Consider the following 18,372-nt stretch of genomic DNA (forward strand, 5'->3'; position numbering starts at 1 on the left):
GCAACCTGACAAGCCTAAGGGGAGGGACTTAGGAAAATAGAAGTGAAAGCAGCTGATTTTTTTCCTGGGGAACAAGATAGAGGTTAACACTTTAAATAACTACCTAATCCTCCCACAATCTCTTCTTCCAAAAGACCTAATGTGAGAAAACATGCAAAAAGATAAATTTATCATTTAGCAGGAAAAAGAAAACATCAAAGAGATTAAGGACAACTGAGTAATTAAAAAGGGAATTCTGCATTTGTGCAATAAAATCAGATTTTAACTCACAATAAATAGCAAATGTCTTTTAATGTAACCCACAGCCAGCTGTGTATACAAATCAAACGCTGAAAATTCTAAAACATTAGCTTAAACCTCTGCTCCTTAAACACACACATATATGCAAAAGCTTCTGGTCAAAAGCTGGTTTTATTTAACATTTCACATCTGTAACTTATAGACAGTTGCCTGTGGCTCTGAAAGGTTAAGTGTCCAATTCATCCCACACATAACTGCCAAAGTAATTTTCCTAAAGTGTAGTTTTAACTATGTCCACTCAATAAAAATCCAATGGTACCTTACTGCATCTAGGATAAAATATAAACTCCTCTGTTTGGCTTTTAAAGCCCTTTTTAACGGAGCCACAACCTGTTTTTCCAACCTTATTATATATTATTCCCCTTCCAGCACACAATTCAGTCAAGCTGACCTTCTTCCTGTTCTTTACACTCAATGCTCCCATTTCCTGTCTCTAGGCTTTTTCAATGGTTGTGCCCCACACCTAAAATGCACTCCCACTTCACCTCTGCCTCTTAGAATCTCTAGTTTCCACTACCTTTGACATAAAGGCTTTCCTGACTGCCCCACACCAAGCAGGGATGCCGCACAAAAAATGTTCATTGTATCTATTTGTGTATATTTTGTATATATTTATTTATGCACTTGTTGCCTTCACTAGTAGAATAAAAAATGGCTTTAAACAAATTCTAAAGCAGCAGAACCCACAAAAAGACAGAGTGAAACAAATTTCCAGCCAAAGACAACCTGAATGGTTGATTAGAAAGGTATATTACACCAGGCTGGGAGAGTAGTTCAGTTTGTCCTCAACTCTTTCACTGCTTACAGTGTGTATAACCTTACTATAGTTTCCAACTCTGTTTCATGTGTCGCAACTAGACGATGGGTCTTATTTTCTGTCTAGAGTACCTATATAGCATATGATGAAGACAAAACAGAATCAAAATCATCAAACTTTAGGATTTGGAGAGATTTTAGAGATGATAAAATCCAAGCCTTTTTTTCCCCACAGGAGGAAGCTAAGATATTAAAAAAGTTTTTTAATTTCTCAAATCATTTATAAAAGAGTTCTAATATTTCTAATAAATATCATCAAGGATATATAGTTTTGAAAAAGGAGATGGAACAGTTGTGTCATAGGAATGAGGGATAACAGATGGACCCTAGAGTACTTCACCTGTGGAATGGGAAAAGACCTCAAACACAATGAGTCAATATATGGGATTTATAGGAGGATATGGAGTAGAATTATACAGGACAAGAAACTGCAGATGGATTGTCACCCCCACTGGAGGAGGGAGTTCTCATGTGATTGAAACGTTAGTTTGTCTAAGTAATAAAAACCTATTTTCAAAGTTTTTTGCAAAAAAAAAAACTTACAAGAAGCTATCATAAAACCTTATGCTAGATATTGCTAGTGATCAAATGAGTGATGAAAAGTATACCTAATGTACTTTGCACACCTTAAAGTGCTCTCCAATCCAATCAACCCAACAAACATTTGTTAATCAATCAATCAATAAGCATCTCCTTGTGGACCCCATGCTAACTTGGGAGATTGACATATAGAATCGAAATTCACTAGTTTTCCACAATTAAAAGTATATGACAGTTATTTCTATGAAATCATTGTGCATCTGGGGTTATCTCCAGTTGTCCTGACTTATGCCTTGCCACTGAACTAAGATGACTCTGGAAGAGAGAACAAGATTGTATCTGATTCACTTAAACCTAACTCATTTGCAAATCAAGATATCACCCTTCTGAAGAACAATAAGAACAATGATGATATAGTCTCTAATCTCAAGAAGTTTATTTTTTTACAAATAGATGAGTGATGGGCAGGGAAAATAGCTTTGTTCTGACTCTAGGTAATCACCCTAAGCAAGAGTGGGGCCCTAAGGCAATCAGTTGTCAAGCCCTTTATGATTGCAAAGATAATGTGATTGGATTGTTTCCTGAACAAAGAGGAGGAAAAGATGGCAGAAAGTGGGTAACAGGAGTTACTGGGCAGATGCAAGATACTAGTAATGGCTCAGCCTGAGATTCTGGTGAATTACTGAATAGAATGAAGCATGTTCTGGGACTTTGGGACAAGCTAAATAGAGAGGGTTGAGGTAAGGCTTGACTCACTCACCTTTATATCCAGGCAGCTCTGCCCAGCTAGTCCCCAAAATGAGTGAATTAACTCTTCCAAGGTGATGCTTACTATGAATACCAAGACAAAATGAAAAAGAATCCCTGCTCTCAAGGAGTTTGCATTCTACATATTCATTTATAATAGGGACTGGCACATGCACAAAATATCTCCCACATTGGAGAGTCTGGGGAGCCTACTTCTGGAGAATTATGTTGATTTGTAATGGTAGTTCTATAAGAGATGTTGGAACAGGTTTAGATATTCTGTAACTGGCTTTCCTAATAATATGGTTAGGAAAAATCTTTTCAAGCGGCTGTATCTGAAAATGGAGGTTCCCTCAAAAGGTTCTAATCAACCAGAGTCTGTCTTCAGACTAAATATCTTTTTATGAAAACTGATTAATATTAAGCGGTTAAATAGAACTGGAGTGCCAGTCACTTGTGGCCAATGGTAAGGGGAACACAGAAAGTGGCGGGCCAAAGCTGATAGCATCAGAATAGAGATACACCAAACAAAACATCTCAAACCATTTAGGGATACCCTTAAAATCCTGAAGTGGGAATGTGGCTGGCCTAGCTCTGGAATAGTAAACTAGAGCATACTTCCTATACAGATATGTTGCTATCATTTTTCAGTCATATCTGACTCATTGTGACCCCATTTGGGGTTTTCTTGGCAAAGATACTGGAGTGGTTTGCCATTTCCTTCTCTAGCTCATTTTACAGATAAGGAAACTGAGGCAAACAGGTTAAATGATTTGCCCAGGGTCACATAGCTAGAAGTGTCTGAGGTCAGACTTGAACTCAGAAAGATGAGTTTTCCTACCTCCAGTCCTAGTGCTCTGTCCAATGTAACACCTAGCTTCCCATATACATATGTGAGTTCTAGTTATTATTAAGTTACTACTGTTATAACTATTACTGTTGTTGTTGTTAGTATCTCACAAGGTATGTGTCACTAAGCATCATTACTGACATTTCCAGTATAATAAAAATGAATGAATGAGTGAATGAATGAGCATGTATTAAGTGCCTACTATATGCCAGGCACTATGCTAGGTGCTGGTAGGTACAAATACAAAAGTGAAGCAGTCCCTGATCTCAAAGAGCTTACATTCTAATGGGGAGATAACAAATACAGGGAAATGGTAGTAAGGAAGGGAGTCACAGAAATGGTGGGTAAAGGCATAAAGGAGGCGGTTTTATCAGCAGTGGTAGTATTGATTTCATTACTTTTCCTATAGAAAGAGGTGAAAAAGTGAGGGGTACAAACATGGAAACGTAGTAAATAGCAAAATGTCTGTGGTGGATAGATGTGGAACAATGTCTGCACTTAGACAAGGAGGGAAGTAGTAACACTAGAACCAGCTCATAACTTTCAAGAGCCTGTTGAACTATTAGGAATTTTTGTGAGCTAGTTGTTAAATACAGCCAGTACACAATTTAATCAACCACTCCACTGGTGACGTTATTTGTTACTCTAAAAGAGTTGGTTTCTACCACAGCAAAGAGTATTTTCAATGCATTGTTTCTACTTTGAGTAACTGTGGCTGTGATAATGAATTTGAATATTTGAAAGCTAACTCAATTGTGTTTTGTTCTGTGCTAATACAATGCTGGGGAAAAAGTCTGGAGTAGACACAAAGTTATTAGAAAATTTTCCTAAGATTATCCTTTGTCACTTTTTAAATCATTAATTGCAATTTTTACTTAATACTTCAATATCTGAAATAAAACAAATTAATAATCTTAAAATATTTCTAGATAAACTATGTCCAATGTATCTTATTTATCACCAATCTAAAAAAAACTGAGCTAGAAAATATATCTAAAAAACTTTAAATTGAAATTATCAAAAATTAGTCACCCGGGACCAAGATGGATGACATATTTTTACAAGCTGCTACTTCTGTATGGCACACATTCCCTGCATTATATATGTATTTTTCACACATATATACATTTTTCTCATTCATTTTATTCTGGGTTGGCAAAGAGATTAGTTAACATTAAAGATTGCCTTTCTTGAAGAATTTTCATTACCTTCACCTACGTTGCAATCAAGAACAACTAACATTCAGAAATTAGAAAAATTAATCAAACATACTATAAGAGCTTTGGAAAACTTAAAGATTGGTACCAGAAAGCACAAATTTCAAAATGAAAAATTGATTAGGTTATACAAGCCTAAAACATTCCATTTAATAAAAATAATAAGCATAATACTCTTCTAAGACCATACTACTAGAAAATATAATTTGACATGTGAATTTATATCTTTTATCACACAGAAACAAGGATAAAACTATTTTTAATTATTTTGATTTGTTAAAACCATATACTTGTGAACCATAGGCCTTGTGAAGAACTAGCTCACCATGGATATCTGGTGAAAAAAATCTATTATTTAAGTGAAATTTTAAAATGAAATTAAAAAAAAAGATTTCCCACATTTTGTTGATAATGTAGAATCAAACAATATTCAATCCCTGCAACTATACAAAAATCTAAGAAGACAGCACTATTGCAGTCAGAAGAGCTGAAGTCAAAAGAAATTTCAATTTAATGAATATAATTTGAATAAGAGTGAGAAATACTTTACCAGTAGATCACATATCACATTTAATGATGACACATTTATTGGGAAAAGAGTCAGCAGATTGAGATGTAACTCCATTTGTCAAATCATAGTTGAATTGCAACCATAGTTTGGCTACAAATACAAATTCAGGGAAAAAAATTAATGAAAACCTGTGAAAATCAATTAGTTATATGGAATTTATAAAATATTATTGTATATTTTATTATTATGTATAGATTACATGTTACATATCTTTTATATCAGTAAAAATGCATAACAAACTTCATGTACTAACTCTGGAAAGCCAGTTGTTAAACATTTACCAACATACCACTGGAGGGAATCATGGTCTCTGGAGTTCTAGCCCTGATCGTGTTATTTCAGTTGGAGAGAAAGGAAGAGCAGGGACAGGTGAAGATGTCCAGGATGGATGGATATGAAGTATGATCTAGGGTGTCTAGTATACAATGCCATTCTTAGAGTGTTCTGGAGGACCTTGTCTATTTAAAAAAATTGATTAAAATATTCAAAACACTGTTAGTCAGATATTCGAACTCAGATTTTTTTGAGACTCTGATGATAAGGACACTTGAGATCTCCTAAGGCATAGATCCATGGTAGGGGCCCAGTTTGCCCTGCTGTAAAGGAGGTACTGTCTAGATATAATGGGTTGAATAAGTGAATACAATACCAGTTAAGACAACTCAGTGCCAAGGAAGAGTTCCAAAGATGAGTGGATTAACTCATCCAAGGAGGAAGGTTTAGTTTCTACATGCTTGGTTTGGAAGATGCTGTTCCACGTGGAGGGAGACGGGACAACAGCAGGGCAAACAGTAAAGATGTCAAAAGCAGATAGGCGACCAACCAATGCTAAAAGTACAGTACAACACAACAAATATTTATAAAGTACCTATGTTGTGCAAATCACTATGGTAGGGACATACAAAGTCTAGGATCTGTACTTTCAAGGTGCTTCTAATAAGTTTAAAGAGTAAATGCAGAGTATGGATAGATATGAATTCTATCCCCTAGTACACATACTGAAATACATGCCATTTAAATATAAAGCAGTAAAAATGGGCAAGCAAAACAGAATGATCTGTTTGTTTGGATATACTATATGATTCATGATCATAAAGCCAAAACATTCAAGTGCAGTGGTAGAATTCCAATTCCAGACACTCATTTCATTCATATATAGAATAACTACCATTTATTTCAAGTAGTGTCAAAATGTAAACAAAAGCTATTTAATTTCAATCAGAGGAAAATGTCTCATTTCATTTTTTCTGTAAATGAAAAGAATGGCAATGAATAAGTATATGCAGTTATTTGTTTAATGACAAGCTGACTGTCATGAATCTTTATTGAAATAAATGGACATTGAAAGCTGTATCAGCTGAGAAAAGAAATACTTTTATTTTCTGGGCAAAATCATCTAAAGACACTCTTGTTAATACTTTGAATACCTCTCACTTTAACTTCAATAATTCAGAGAGATACCACTTAAATTCTAGGACCTTATTTTTAACAGGACATCCTACATCTGTGTTCTATCATTGTTAGAAACTCATCTTCTAGACTCAAACTCATCAATAGGTAGAAGTTGCAATAATGCAAAGTTAGGCTTGATATGAGGAAAAACTTCCTGACAATAGGAGCTGTCTGAAAGTGGAAGGGGCTGCCTTAAGGGGTTGTGTCTTTTTCCTCTCTAAATGTCTTGAAGAAAAGGAGGATGATCGTTTTTTGAGCATGTTATAGAAGAGATTTTTTTGTTCAGCTACAGGTTGGAGAAGATGGCCACTGAGGTTCTTTCCAACTCTGAGTCTGGGATTTTATGCTTTATCATCCTCCCCCTCAAACCAGCTCTCTTTCTGGATGTGCCAATGTTTTCTGGCATGACCACTGAAATGCAATTTTTTTGGGGGGGAGGGCTAGGCAATGGGGTTAAGTGACTTGCCCGGGGTCACACAGCTAGTAAGTGTTAGGTGTCTGAGGTTGCATTTGAACTCAGGTCCTCCTAAATCCAGGGCCGGCACTCTATCCACTGTGCCACCTAACTGCCCCTGAAACGCAATTTGGATCCCACCTATGAAGATTTTCTCAGCTTTATGCTACAGCAATCTCTTCTCTTTTATTTCTGGTTTTATCTACTTTTCGTTAAAAAGTGTATTGATACATTTTGTTTTGACACGACAGATACTTTTTAACAAAGTATATTCCTTAAAACATTTGATTTATTAACAGAAAGAAGAAATGTGTCCTTTAGAATTGAGATTATGACACTAAGACTGACCACACTATTTGACTAATCCAGGAGTTTTATTGCCTCTCCAGGTTGACTTTGTTAGCATTGTTGTTGTCACTGTATATAATGTTTTTGACTCTGCTTTCTTCACTCTGCATCACTTCAAGCAAGTTTTCACATGTCTCTGATTTTCTCCCATTTTTCATTCTTTATGGTACAGTAGTATTCTATTATATTCATATGCTATAATTTACTTGGTCATTAACCAAGCATTAGAATTCTTTCTCTCTTTTAGAATTTCTAGTCTGCATCATTTAGCGATTTATTAATAGTGTCTTATTCTTTAATTACTTCATGTACGTCTCGCTTCTCCATCTAGACCCTAATGTCCTTCTGGACAAAGAGTATTGTTTACACTTCTTTATAACACTTCCCACTTGTTTTTGCTCCTTTGGCCTTCTCCATCATGCCCTAGGAAACTTTTCATTCTGCAAGATCACATTAGCCCTGGAATTTACACCTCATCAGTACCAGCTGCCCCTGAGGCCCCTCTGATTGGAGGGCAGAGCTCAGAGCCTCCTCCTACAACCTCCATTTGAAAGGAGGGTACCCAAACCAAATATCTCTTCATTTCCAACTGGCCAGCATGCGCCCTGCCAAGTGTTGTTGTTCAGTTGCTTTTTCAGTCATGTCCAACTCTTTGTGACCCCATTTGGGGTTTTCTGGACAAAGATAGTGAAGTGGTTTGCCACTTCCCTCTCCAGCTCATTTTACAGATGAGGAAACTGAAGCAAACAGAATTAAGTGATTTGCCCAGGGTCACATAGCTAGTAAGTGTCTGAGGCCAAATTTGTACTCAGGAAGATGAGTCTTCCTGACTCGAGGCCTGGTGCTCTATCCACTGTGACACCTACCAGCCCCTGCCAAGTACCTTCCCCCCTTTTAGATTTTTCATATGCTATCTTCCCCCATTTGATTGTAAGCTTGAGAGAAGACATTATATTTCTTTTTGGCATTTGTATTCCCGGCACGTAGTACAGTGTCTGGGGCATAGTAGGTGCTCAAAGATTGTTTATTGACTGACGGACTTCTTTTGAACCCCATCATGCCTACAACAGGGCAAGGTACATATGGATCACTGAATACAAATTACTTGATTGAATACATGATTTTAGCTTCTTTGAAACATAACTTATGGTTTCTCCAAATTAATAGACACCAAAAATACTTCAAAATCTGTTTTTCTGGAAGAATTAAGTTGTACATAAGAAACAGCTGTTATAGAAATTTCTGACAGCAAACTAAAAAGTATAATAATAACTCATAATTATGTATCAGTGAGAGGTAAGGTAGGCAAGTTATTAAAATTACCATTTTATATTTTATATGAAGAAACCAATGCTGAAAGAGGTTTAAGTGACTTGTCACTTAAGAGGTGGCCATTGGATGCAAACACAGGTTTTCTGTTTTCAAGCTTTCTACTATAGTACCTCAAGATGCCTCTCTGCATATCAGAAAGCCAATAAAACTATTGGTTAGTCAAACTTCAAAACAAACTTTCATAAATTGTTTCAGGTTATAGTTTTCTGTCTGTTAAATTCTGTCTCAGACATTAATTGAAGCTTCAGATTTAGACAAAAGTAGCCTAAAAAGTATAATGCTACCTGAAGAGCCCTGTGAGGTGAGTGCATCTTCAATGTAGCTATGTGTTAACCAATGTGGGCATACCTTTCAAAGGTTCTCTCTGTCAGCTTGGCCAATACTTGTCCATGTTCTCTGTAAGTCCCTTCAATTCACTGGAGATCTTCTCACTCTTGCTACATTACTAAATAGGGAGAGTGGGGAGGGGGGTGGGGGGGAAGGAGGCTGAAGATGCTAAGAACCATATAGTTTTTAAATGATAAATGAGAATTTAATCATTGCTACTTCGTTTCCTTTGAAGGAATGAGTATATTTCCATTATAATTGCTGATCCTGGCCTGGGGCTATACAATTGTGTACCACCCTAGGCTTCAGGAAGAGGACATAGGGAAGGAGGAGAAAGACGGTGTCTAGGAGGGAAGGTCTTTTTCCTCTTGGCCATAGTAGGTGGAAGTGTGGTTTCCAAGAATTCTATCCCTCTCTCCTTGATGGTTAAGAGGGAGAATGAGAAGTACACAGTTAAGTGTCCCCAGCAACCACACCTGTTGGTTACACAGATAGGGAAACTGATCATTGGCAAATTGTTTCACAATTTGCCCAAAGTCACCTCACCAGTAGGTTTCTGAGCCTAGATTCCTGGCAAATTTTCTTGACTCCACATCTATGAATGGACTCCAGATTCATCCTGGAGGCCTGACTCCAAAAGGGCCAAGTTTTCTGTTTGGTTTATTAATGTTCCCACCTGGAATACTCCCCCAAAACAATCTCTAAAATAAAGTTTAGGCATAGCTCATGTCTACGATCTCAAAAGTATGGGGTTTCCTCTCACAAATGTAATGTACAATATGGGTATCATGTTTTTCACCATAGAAAACACAAAGAATTCACAGGCATGTACATACAAATACAAGAAAAATAAAATACTTGTATATCCTATTATTATATTTCATCTAGATCCTTTGTTGGACTGCTGAACAGACATTTTGAATTTACCTTAGACTTATACTGTCCAAGCAACTTGCAGCAATTGTCGTGGAAGTTTGGCAAAGTCCAGATTTCCTGACTCCTCATGAAATGTTTTTTTGTTTTCCAGCTCCAGGATGACCCTCATGGTAGTCCTCTCCAGAAAGTGTGCTATTGAACAAAATTTCTTCCTCTGTAAAGCAGGTGTTGAGCTCTGGAATTAAGGAGATGGCAAAGTCAGGGATGTATATGAAGGAACCCAGAAAGCTGGAAATGTCAGTTTCTCAGGATCATTAGTCACTGATTATTCTCTGCCAAGAGAAGGCTACAGAAAGGCAGAAAAGCTTGGAAGTAGTACAAGATCCTCTAGTTTGGGGTTCACTTAGGCAAGCACAGGTGTTTCACTGCCATCTATTTCTGCTGTAAGCCATTCTTAATACTGGGAAACTGAAGGGAGGAACCCATCAGAGGAAAGAGTCTCAAAATGAGTGAAGTCATTTCCATAGCTTATTCTTATAGAGAACTAGGTGAGGGAGAGGGAGGTTCTTCAAACAAAAGTCTGCCCTGCCAATTGCCAGTCATCAGGAAGCAGCCCAGCTATGACCCTCAGCAAGGAACTAAATAGTGTACAGTATCTAGCTTCACAGGAAGTGCCACCTTCTGACAAAGGTCTATGCCTTGTAATCCCATCAAGTGTTGATTAATTAATTAATTACTAGCCCTATAGTCCTAGGACCTGGATTCCAATGATACTTAACTATTTATATGACCTGAGGCATGTTACTTAACCTCCTTATATCTCAGTTTCCTCACCTGTAAAATAAAGAGGTTGGGCTAAATGATCTCCTAAATATTTTTTTTCTTAAGATTATTGGAATTATACCTCTTTTTAATTAGAAAATACATTTTGAATTTCAAAACACTTTTTTGTCACCCTAAACGCAACCCTTTCACAAATGGGTCCTGCCTTGACAACTAATTTATGTTAAAAAAAAATTTAAAAAAAACAAACAAGTTTTAAGCCAGCTGAAGAATTGTTAATACGGTCGCAGAATGAATCAGTGACATAGCCAATAAAAGAAATTAAGAAATGCAGTTCTAATTACATCCTTTCAAACAAATTACGACGTTAATCAGCAGCCAAAATGACCCTAATGACATCTCCTTAGTAATCTAAGAACTTGAGTGCTCTTTCTTGGTTCTTCTCATGTCTGCTCTTTCTCAGTCTGTTGCTGGATCTTTAGCCAAAGGATGCTCACTAAGTGGTGTCTCCCAAGGCTCCATTCTGGGTCTTCTCCCTGCATACTCTCTCACTTGGTGATCTCATCAGCTCCTATATATTCACAGTCATAGTTTCTCTCCTGAGTTCCAGTCTCATATCACCAGTTCCCTATTATACATCTTGACTTGGCTGCCCAGTAGACTAAACATGTCCAAAACAGATATCCTTATCTTTTCCCTCAAATTCTCCATTCTTCCCAACTTCACTATTTGCTACTGGGGGCACCAGTCAGTCACTAAGCATTTATCCAGTACTGAAGATACAAAGAAAGGCAAAAGACGGTCAATGTTCCCAAGGAGCTCACAATCTAATGGGAGAAAACATGCCAACAACTAGGTACAAACAAGCTACATAGCAGATAAATAGGAAATACAGTTATTCCTTCCACATTTCGGGGCTCCCATGATCTGGAAAATCTGCTTAAAATTTTTTTGGCCCTCACTTCATAACACAGAAGTATGATTTTCAAAAAAATTTATGGGGTATTTATAGTACCTTATTGTAAAGTTTGGGTTAAGTATTTGGTCATAAGCTCTGTGTCATCTGCTGGCCTTTGTGTGTCATCTGTGGCTTCTGCAAAATTCCTATTTAATTTCTTGTGCTGACCCTGGATATATCAAAACCATGATGGGGAAAGTCATGAGGTAGAAGAGTTAACTGTAATCAACAATGAGGAGGCAGTAGAATTAAGAGGAATTGGGAAAGGCTTCCTGTAGAAGGTAGGATTTTAACTGGAATTTTAAGGAAGCCTTGGAAGCCAGGAGTCAGAGATGACATAGGCGAGCATTCAAGGCATGAGGAATAGCCAGTGAAGGCTGGGAGATGGATGTTTTGTTTGTGAAACATCAAGGAGGACAGTGTCACTGGATGATAGAGTATGTGTATGTGTTTGTGTGTGGAGAAGGGGTTACTGGGGGGAAGTGTAAGATATAAGAAGACTGGAAAGGTAGGGAGGATAGGTTAGGAAGGGCTTTGGACAGAGGATTTTGTATTTTATCCTGGAGGTGATAAGGAACCACTACAACTTACTGAGTGGGGGTGGGGAGTGGAGATTGACATGGTTGGATGTACATTTCAGGAAAATCACTTTGGGGACTGAATGGATGATGGACTAGAGTGGGGAGATGCTTGTGGCAGGTAGACAACCAGCAGGCTATTGTAATAGTCTGGGTATGAGATGAGGGCATGTACCTAGGGGGTTGACAGGGTCACCATCCTAACAGTCACCTAGGCTTGCAGCTCCATTGTCCTTGTCATCATCATCATCAGAATTTGTATAGCTACTTAAGGTTTTCATTTTTTAAATTTTATTATTATTATCATTTTTTGTGAGTCAATTGGGGTTAAGTGACTTGCCCAAGGTCACCAGCTAGTACCAGTTAAGTGTTTGGTCTGAGGTCAAATTTGAACTCAGGTCCTCTTGACTTCAGAGCCAGCACTCTATCCACTGTGCCACCTAGCTGCCCCTTATTTAAGGTTTTCAAAGACCTGTACATTTGCTCCTCAACAACCTTGAGAAGTAGGTGCTATTGTTATCTCCATTTTAAGGATGAGAAAACTGAGGCTGAGAGAGGTTAAGTGGCCAAGGTCTCCATAGCTACTAAGAGTCTGAGGCAAAATTTGAACTGAGTTCTTCCTGACTCCAATTCACCCCTTAGCTACCTCAAAGAGTTATTCTCTCTGGCAGATATGCTTTCTGTTGCCAAGTCTTGTTACAACAGCTCTAGCATATGTCCTCTTCTCTTAACTCTCACAGCTGCCCCCCTATTCAGGCCCTCATCACCTCACTCCAGAACTACTGCAAAAGCCTTCTGATTCATGTCTCTCTCCAATTCAATTCATTCTGCACTCAGCTTAAAGTGCTGGTCTGATCATGTGACACCCCTCCTCAGGGTGTCCCCCCTCCCCAATTCAATGACTTCCAATGACTCCTTCTTACTTTCAGGATTGAATACACCTTTTCAGTGTCTGTCCCTCATGCCTTTAACGTTCTCTTCCCCTCACTTCTACCTCCTGGATTCCCAGACCCAAATCCCACCTTTTGCAGCAGGCCTTTTCCCTCGTTCAGATTACTTTCCATTTAAATTATATAATAATATAAGGTGATTGCATGTTGTCTCCCCTATTAGAATACAGGCTTCTTATGGCAGGGACGGTAATTTTTTCCCTCTCTTCGTATTCACGGCACTTAACACAGTGCCTGGCACATAGTAGGAGCTTAATAAATGCTTGTTTATTGACTGTCTCCTAATGTAATAGAGAAACAACAACTTGTGTTGGAGGCAGCGTTCCAAAGAAATTATATAAGACACCTCCCCCAACTCCTTTGCAGAGGTGGAAGATCCAGTAATGTGGAATATGGGATATATTTTTAGATTTTTTTTTCGATATTTTGATCGGTTTTGCCGATTTATTTTTTCCTTTAAAAATAATCTTCCTTATACGGGATGGATATTTGGAAGAAGGGGAGAGATCCGAGGGGAAATTAAGGAGATGTAAATGCATCATATCAACAAAAATGTATTTTTAAAATAATTCAATTGAGCAGCCTTCCATTCCTAGGAAGGTAGAATTCCGACCTGCGGAGCTCCCAGACACTCCTCCCTCCCCCGCTCATCTCTTCTGGCTAAGGCCCAATGAGAGTCTTGCTTTCTGCCTCGCCCCCTTCCCCAGCCTGCCCGATGCGGGCGCTAGGGAGGGACAGCGGCCTCGCAGGCGCGCCACGCCGGCGTGGCGTGATGACGCAGTGCGGCGTCGCCGTCTCCAAGGAGCGAAGCCCGTCGCCGGGTTTGAAGTGGCGCGGGGCAGGCGGGCGGGGGCTCTGGCTACGGCCTGATCCTTCTCTGCTGGGGGCCCATCGGTGCCCCGCACCTTTAGTCCTCCCAGAGCCTGGGACTCGGGCGTTGTCCCTTCGCCCGCCTAGGTTAGGCCTGCCCAGCCTTGTCGGGAGGGACGTGTGGGCCTGGCCGGGCAGGAGCCGAAGCTCAGAGAACGAGAGGGAGGCCGAAGCCGTAGCTCGTTGCTCCCCGAGCCTCACCGCTGTGTCATCTCGCTCGCTCTCTCTTTTTCTTTTTCTTTTCCTTCCTTTTCTCTTTTTCCTTTTTCCTTTTTTTTCTGGGCAGTCTCAAGTTGCGTTGTGATTGGAAGGGGGGAGAGAGAGGCAGCTAAAACTGCACCGAAATGGCCACAGAGCTCGACTTTCTGAGAGACCAAAGTAAGCCACCGGGTTCCGGGGTTCGGGTGTCCAGGGGTGTGGCGTCCAGCGTCCCCCGCGGAGCAGGGTCTAGCTTCGGCGGTGTTTGCCGGGTTTCAGAGGGGATCATGGATTGTCAGAGCCCCGGGGACTCAAGGCACCCCTCCTTTTACAGAGAAGGAAACGAAGGCCCAGAGAAAGAGCAGTGCCTTGCTCTAGGGTCACACAACTAATAAATAGCGTGTGGATTGGAGCTGGGTCCAAATCTAGTGCCCTTTTCTCTGTATAGCACTGTGGTGCTATATACTCTGATTCCCGCATCTAGGTTCATTTTTTTTTAAATCAACTGGAAGGAACTAAGAACATGGATTTAGAACTAGAGGCTGCCTTAGTGATCATCTAGTTCATTTTCCCTTTTTTGCAGAGGAAGAAACTGAGGGAGGAACAGTGACTTACATCGAATAAATAGCAGAATTGGTATCTCAGTTCTCTGCCTCCAAGTCCAGTGCCCTTTCCACTTCACTAGAGGGCAGTGTGGCTTAGCAGGAGAGCACTGGCCTTGGAAGCAAGACCTGGTTTCAAATCCAGCCACTGACACTAGTTAGCTCTGTGACATAGACAAGTCATTTTATCTTTCATGTCTAAAGCAGGGATAGTAATTCTGTTAATTCCTTCCTGTTTGGGCTGTTGTGATTGATGCTCAAGTGAATAAATGTATGCATTCATTCATTCATTCATTCAGGAAGCATTTGAGTGCTTACTACCCTGTGCTAAGTGCTAAATTAAATAGCCTTTTCCTTCAAGGAACTTACTCTCTATTGCAGTAAAATAATATTTATACCCACAGTTTGGGGGGGACGGTCAGAGATGATATCTAGTAATGGTGTGTATCAGAAAAGATTTTGCAAGGAAGGCACTGGACTGGGGCAGTGCTTTTGCAAGACTCTAGGGGTTCTAGATGGAAGAGAGGCCTGGGCAAAACATTTTCCAAACTCTAAGTCGCTACATAAATGTTAGTTATTTATTACACCACGTTTAGATTTTTAAAAATCAAATAGAAGAACCTTAGATTATTGATTTAGAGCTAGAATATTTCAGTGATTATTATATCCAACTACTTTTGCAGAGAAGGAAACTGAGGCCCAAAAAGAGGAAGTGACTAAGTATTAAGGTATTTGCTTTCATGGATATAGTGTTTGAAAGTTGACAGAGTGATTTAAACTTAGGTTTTAATCCAAATACTATGTTCATTTGTTATTGAATTGCCAATTAACAGTTATTGACAGTGCCTGCTGGGTTGCATGACACTGACTTAGTAGAAAAGTGTTTTCATTTATGTATTGAAAAATGTTGAATGCGTTAAGATTAGTGAATATTAGGTTTCAAGACAACCCATGGCATTTTCCTAGACTTTTGAACATCTTTATACTTTTCTGAGGACCTTTTGCTATTTTGAGGAGAGGAAAGGGCTATGAATAAAGAAGGATTTTTGAGGTAGCAGTTACTGCCTGGTTGCAGTAGGAGTAGCTATTTAGTGAGTACCAATTAAGGTATGTTAACTGTACTAGAAATGCTCTGTGATATACAAAGAAGTGTGTCTTGCTTACAGTTTATTTGGGGAGACAAGATTCAAATGAACATTATACAGTTAACTACTGGATGCATGGCACAGATCATAAACTGCTTTTGGAGGTTAGTCGATCAAGAAATCACTGTGGTTTGATGAGGAAAAGGTTGCAAGAGGAGATAGGTCTTGAATTGGACCTTGAAGGATAGGTAGTCTTTAAAAGTTAGTCTTGGGATGATGTGATCAAAAGATTGGATATTATATTGTGAGTTTGTGTAAAAATGAATAGACTTATTGGATGGTGTAGAAAGTATGTGTTGAAAGTAGGAAATAAGGTTGGAAAAGTAGGTTTTATGGAAAGCCATGAATTTAAAACTAGGGATTTTATCTTAGAAGTAACAAGATGCTATTGAAAAACAGGGTAGTTGAAAGTAGCGTGTAGTAGTATGCAGGATGGATTGGAGTGAATATGATACTTAGATTGAGTGATAATCTAGTTTTAAGGTGAGAGGTAAAGCAAGTCATGCCAGCTAGTAATCAAGCATTTATTAATCACCTGCTTTGTGCCAGGTACAGTGCTAAGTGCTAGGGATACAAAGATAGGCAAAACCAATCCCTGCCCCCAAGGAGCTCACAATCTAAGAGGGGGAGGAGGGGCATAAAAATAACCATGTGTAAAAATGATATGTAAGATAAACTGGAGGTAATCTCAGAGGGAGGCACTAGCAATAAGGTGGGGAGGAGGAGAGTAGGGGTGGCAAAAGGCTTTTTTTTTTCTGGGTGAGGCATTGGGGTTAAGCGACTTGTCCACAGTCACACAGCAAGTGAGTGTTATGTGTCTGAGGTCGGATTTGAACTCAGGTCCTCCTGACTCCAGGGCCGGGGAGAAAGGCTTCATGCCGAAGGTTGGAGTTTAGCCAAGACTTGAAAGAACCCAGGGAAGCCAGGAAGGAGAACATTCTAGGCATGAGAGATAGCCAGTGCAAATGTGTGGGAGATGGAGTATCTTGTGAGAGGAATATTAAGGAGTCTGGTCCTATTGGATGATAGACTAAATGGAAGAAGATAAAGTGGAAGAGGATTCAAAAGGTAGGAAGGGGCTTTGACGGGCTTTAAAATCCAGGTTATGATGGGCTTTAAAATCTAAGAAGATTATATATTTGATCCTGGAGATAACAGGGAGCCACTGGAGTTTATTAAATAGGGCAGTGATATGGTCAGACCTATGTTTTAGGATGATAATGTGAGTGGAGGATGGATTGGAGCGGGAAGAGACTGGAGGCAGAGAGACCAACCAGATGCAGTGTGTTTCAGGAGAAATCATACTGAATTTGGAGTCAAAGGACCTGGAGTTCAAATTCTGGATCTGCTACTGTCTGCTAGTGGGACCTTGGGTGTCACTTAATCTTACTAGCCCTCAGTTTCCTCATCCACAAAGTGTGGGTCTTGGACTAGATGACCTAAATCTATGATTTTATGATCATATGATCCTCTCTTGAATTAGCATAGTTGCAGCAAAAAAATAAAGAGAAATGTTAAAAAGATATTTGAAGGGTTATAGGGAGATATTCATCAGAATGAACTATTTTGAAGGTATGAGCCCTGTTGAGTAGTATAGGATTTTGTGTAATAGGAAGCAAGAGAAATAAGGGGATTTTCATTTTGAGATAATGAGTAAAAATATTTATTTTTACATAGCAGTTTCAGAGTGCTTGTGGAGGAAAAAGTGTTATACTCTATGACATGCCCTGACTTTCTCTTTTAAACTTGACAACTAAATCTTTTGTACAATACCCAGATTTTTAAAATAACATTTGTTTTTATGCTTGCTCTTTTAAAAAAGCTATTTTGTAGCATCCTTTCTGTGGTGGGTATTTGAATTGGGCTTTTAACGGTGGGTAGAAATTTAACAGTTAAGAAGGATAGGGAGAGAATTACAGCCCTAGGAAATAGTGTAGGCAAAGTACAGGAGGCAGAAAGACACATGGCATATTGGGAGAAAAAAATAAATCAGTTTTGTTGGAGTTTTGTGATATAAAACTAGAGTGGTAGATTGATGCCAGATTGTTTGATTGCTGGTCAGAAGAACTTGAATTTTGCTTCATTTATCGAGGACTTATTAAATGCCTACATTGTGCAAGGTATTGTACTGGGTTTTAGAGATACAGTGACAAAAATGAGATAGACCCTTCCCTTGAGAGACTTTGATTCTGCTAAGTGTAGGTGTAGATAATATGAACAAAGATAAGTCAACACAAATATAGGCAAAGTAAATTCAAAGTAATTTTTTGTTGTTGTGGGGGAGGACCCAAGTAAGTGGAAGAGATATGAGTGCAAAGCTTTAATTCCCAGGTCTTTTTTTATTTAAAATTTTGTTGAATGGACCTAGTATATCAGAAATCATAATTTTTTTTAATTTGGCCTTATTCCCAATCTGATTTAGAGGTTCAGCTTGATGTCAGTTTTTACCTGAGAAGCC

At 38.9% G+C, this 18,372-nt stretch overlaps 1 protein-coding gene across 2 annotated transcripts in view; it reads left to right on the forward strand.

Annotated features, from left to right (window-relative positions):
• Nucleotides 1-13,894: 13,894 nt before the first annotated feature.
• The window catches only part of SCLT1 (sodium channel and clathrin linker 1), a 254,552-nt gene continuing 250,074 nt past the window's right edge, over nucleotides 13,895-18,372 (forward strand). For both annotated transcript variants that reach the window (XM_020974031.2, XM_078148099.1), the window contains exon 1: nucleotides 13,895-14,347. In XM_020974031.2, the coding sequence (XP_020829690.1) occupies nucleotides 14,314-14,347 (34 nt within the window). In that variant the 5' untranslated portion in view covers nucleotides 13,895-14,313. The remainder of the gene's footprint in view (nucleotides 14,348-18,372) is intronic.

Source organism: Phascolarctos cinereus, unplaced genomic scaffold (assembly GCF_003287225.1).
Source record: "Phascolarctos cinereus isolate Bilbo 61053 unplaced genomic scaffold, phaCin_HiC Scaffold_9;HRSCAF=440, whole genome shotgun sequence".
Taxonomy (NCBI): Eukaryota; Metazoa; Chordata; class Mammalia; order Diprotodontia; family Phascolarctidae; genus Phascolarctos; species Phascolarctos cinereus.